The following is a 3,156-nucleotide window of genomic DNA, read 5'->3' on the forward strand; positions in this document are numbered from 1 at the left end:
TGATAATGAGAATAGTAAAAAATTACCAAAAAAACAGAGAGCTTTTGACTTAGCTTTGATGTACTAATTCTGAGGTTGTTTTAATATACCCAGGTGTAGAAGTGAAATACATAATTGAACATGAAAATATAGACAGTAAATATCCATATTGAAGCAGAAATCTGGGAGTCACCTTTGTACAGATTTTACTTTAAACTTTGATCCGGTCATAGCATAGTTGCCATTCTTAAAAATCTACTAAGGAGAGAAACACTAAAAAGTCAGAAAATTGTCAAACAGGAGGAAAGCACAGCAATAATGAGCACAATGTATAATGAGATCACAACCTGAGGGGTTCAGGAATCCATGGTTAGCTGAAAGAATAATAGTGTGGATGTTTAGGATTTGTTCTTTCTGATATGAGTAATTGGTCAAAATATTTCAATCCATGTAAAAGAAAAAGTATAATACTCATGTAGTTATGACTAATAAATTTATGAATAAACTTTATAAGCAATAAAATAACTAGAATAATCTAATTTTAATCTAAGCTGTTCAATATCATTCATTCCAGCTTATATTTATAGCTGATGTAAAGGTTATGCAAATTGTGCAGGTCACCCAGCTGTTCTGTCATGAAACGGGCATTCAAACTCAAGTTCGTCCAACTTAGAATTTCAAGCTCTGTTTAAAATTTTTCTATGGAAACTTACTTATAAGGTTATGAACATAACTGAATTATTTGTTGAGTCATCATCCATTAAATTACTGTCCTAATAATGCTCTTTTAAATATCTTTTGACAATCATGCCTCACTAAATCATAAAGTTTTCCCCATAAATTTTTTCAGTGCTGCTTTGACTTCCTTATTTCTCAGGGTATAAATAAGGGGGTTAAGCATGGGCGTCACCACAGTGTAGAAGAAAGACACAAACTTTCCCTGGTCCTTGGATCTACTCTTGGCTGGCTGGAGATACATGAAGGTAATGGTTCCATAGAAGATGATGACAACCATCACGTGGGAAGAGCAGGTCCTAAATGCTTTACGTCGTCCAATGGCTGACTTTATCTTCAGAACTGCTTGAGCAATGTTCCCATAGGACATCAAGATGAGTGACAACGGCACCACCAAGAATAAGACACTAGCCACAAAGAGTTCTGCCTGGTTGAAAGTGGTGTCCACACAAGCCAACTTGATGAGCACAGGAACTTCACAGAAGAAATGATCCACTTTGCGATTCCCACAAAAGGGGAGTTGTAGGGTGAGGGTGGACTGTATGAGGGTGGTCGTCACCCCACTGAGCCACGCCATAGAGGCCAGGATGCTACAGACCTGAGGGTGCATGACAAAGGCATAATGCAGAGGACGGCAGACTGCAACATAACGGTCATAGGACATTACAGCCAGAAGGACACACTCCGTGGATCCCAGGGCAAGGGAGACATAGAGCTGAACCACACAGCCACCATATGTGATAGACTTATCTGAACTCCCCAGGTTGACCAAAAGCTGAGGAACAATACTGCTGGTAAAGCAGAGGTCCAGGAAGGAGAGATGGGAGAGGAAAAAGTACATGGGATTATGGAGTTTAGAATCCAAGAGGGATACGAGGATGATGGTAGAGTTGCCAAGGAGCGTCATGAAGTAAAGAAACAAGATTACCCCAAAGAGAATGAGCTCTAATTGAGGTTGGTCAGAAAAACCTACCAGGATGAACCCAAGGAGTCTGCTGTCATTGGTCCACTGCATTCCTCTTGCTTTGATTATTCACTCCAGAGTGATGAAGTCACATTAAACAGAAACTGAAAGCATTTTACAGCAATTCCCTTGGCAATTAAGATCTAGAAAGAAAGAAAATGAAGCTGCTCAGTCGTGTCCGACTCTTTGCGACCCCATGGACTGTAGCCTACGAGGCTCCTCTGTTTATGGCATTTTCCAAGAATACAGGAGTGGGTTGCCATTTCCTTCTCCAGGGGGTCTCCCTGACCCAGGAATCGAACCTGGGTCTCCCACATTGTAGGCAGCCGCTTTTACCATCTGAGCCACCAGGGAATTAAGATCTAGATATTGAGAAATAAGACTTTGGATATAGGTAAAGAGAAAGGGCCAAAGTAGAGGATACTGGAGTATGATATCATTGGTTATCTTGTGAAGTGGCATGCCTGATCTGTTGATCACAGGTTTTCCATTTATCTTGAGGATAAAACCAAAGTTTTAAAATGCATCAAGGCTGAAATTCTCAACACCTTTTCATCAATATCATTTTTTTCTATATAAAAGTAATGGAATTTTGTAGGAAATGAATGTAGGAATTATAAACATCAATGTGCATTATCAGAATCTACCAAATAGATTAAGTAAGTTAGGATCATGATGAAACATGTGAGACTATGCATCTTATCTGTATAAGCAGTGTACTTATGAGAATGTAGAGTAGGGAGAAGAATCTGTAGAGGACAAGGCTTAGATTGAATCAACTGTGCTCTCAAGAAGATGAGAACAATCAAAGAATAAACCATGTCTTGACGGTAAGATATAAATATAGAGGGCTTCCCTAGTGACTCAGTGGTAAAGAATCCACCAGCCAATACAGGAGATACGGATTCGATCCCTGATCCTGGCTGATCCCACGTGCCATGGAGCAGCTGAGCCCAGGTGACACAACTATTGAGCCTGTGCTCTAGCGCCCAGGAGCCGCAACTACTGAGCCCACGTGGCACTGCAGCTAGAGAATAGCCCCCACTCTCCATAACTAGAGTAAAGCTCACATGGTAACAAAGACTGAACATAGTCAAAAATAAATAAAAGTATTTTTAAAAAGAAATGAGTATAGAAATGGAGAGTACATTATAGGATGTCATAGGAAAAAGGAACTAAATTTGAAGCATGATTATTGCTTATTGACTATGCCACATAACAGAATAGGATACAAGGTAAATTTGACTCACTTTTACAAGGATACCAATATCAATACATATTATCTGCATAGCCTAGGCTTTGTAGGAGGGTTTTGGTTTGCTTTAAATTTTCCTTTGCTAGATAAATATGCCTGCACAGTGTAGAATAATTTAAAACAGAAGGTAGCCTAGTCCAGAAACTATGTAGGCAGCTAATAATAACAGTGTCATGCTAACTCACTTCAGTAGTGTCCAACTCTTTGTGACCTTATGGACACA

At 39.5% G+C, this 3,156-nt stretch overlaps 1 protein-coding gene across 1 annotated transcript; it reads right to left on the minus strand.

The window, feature by feature from the left end:
• LOC102187315 (olfactory receptor 2G2-like) lies at positions 800 to 1,729 on the minus strand. Its single transcript, XM_005682832.2, has one exon. It carries the CDS (start codon positions 1,727 to 1,729, stop codon positions 800 to 802), a length of 930 nt encoding a protein of 309 aa, XP_005682889.2.

The sequence above is a fragment of the Capra hircus genome, chromosome 7 (assembly GCF_001704415.2).
Source record: "Capra hircus breed San Clemente chromosome 7, ASM170441v1, whole genome shotgun sequence".
Lineage (NCBI taxonomy): Eukaryota > Metazoa > Chordata > Mammalia > Artiodactyla > Bovidae > Capra > Capra hircus.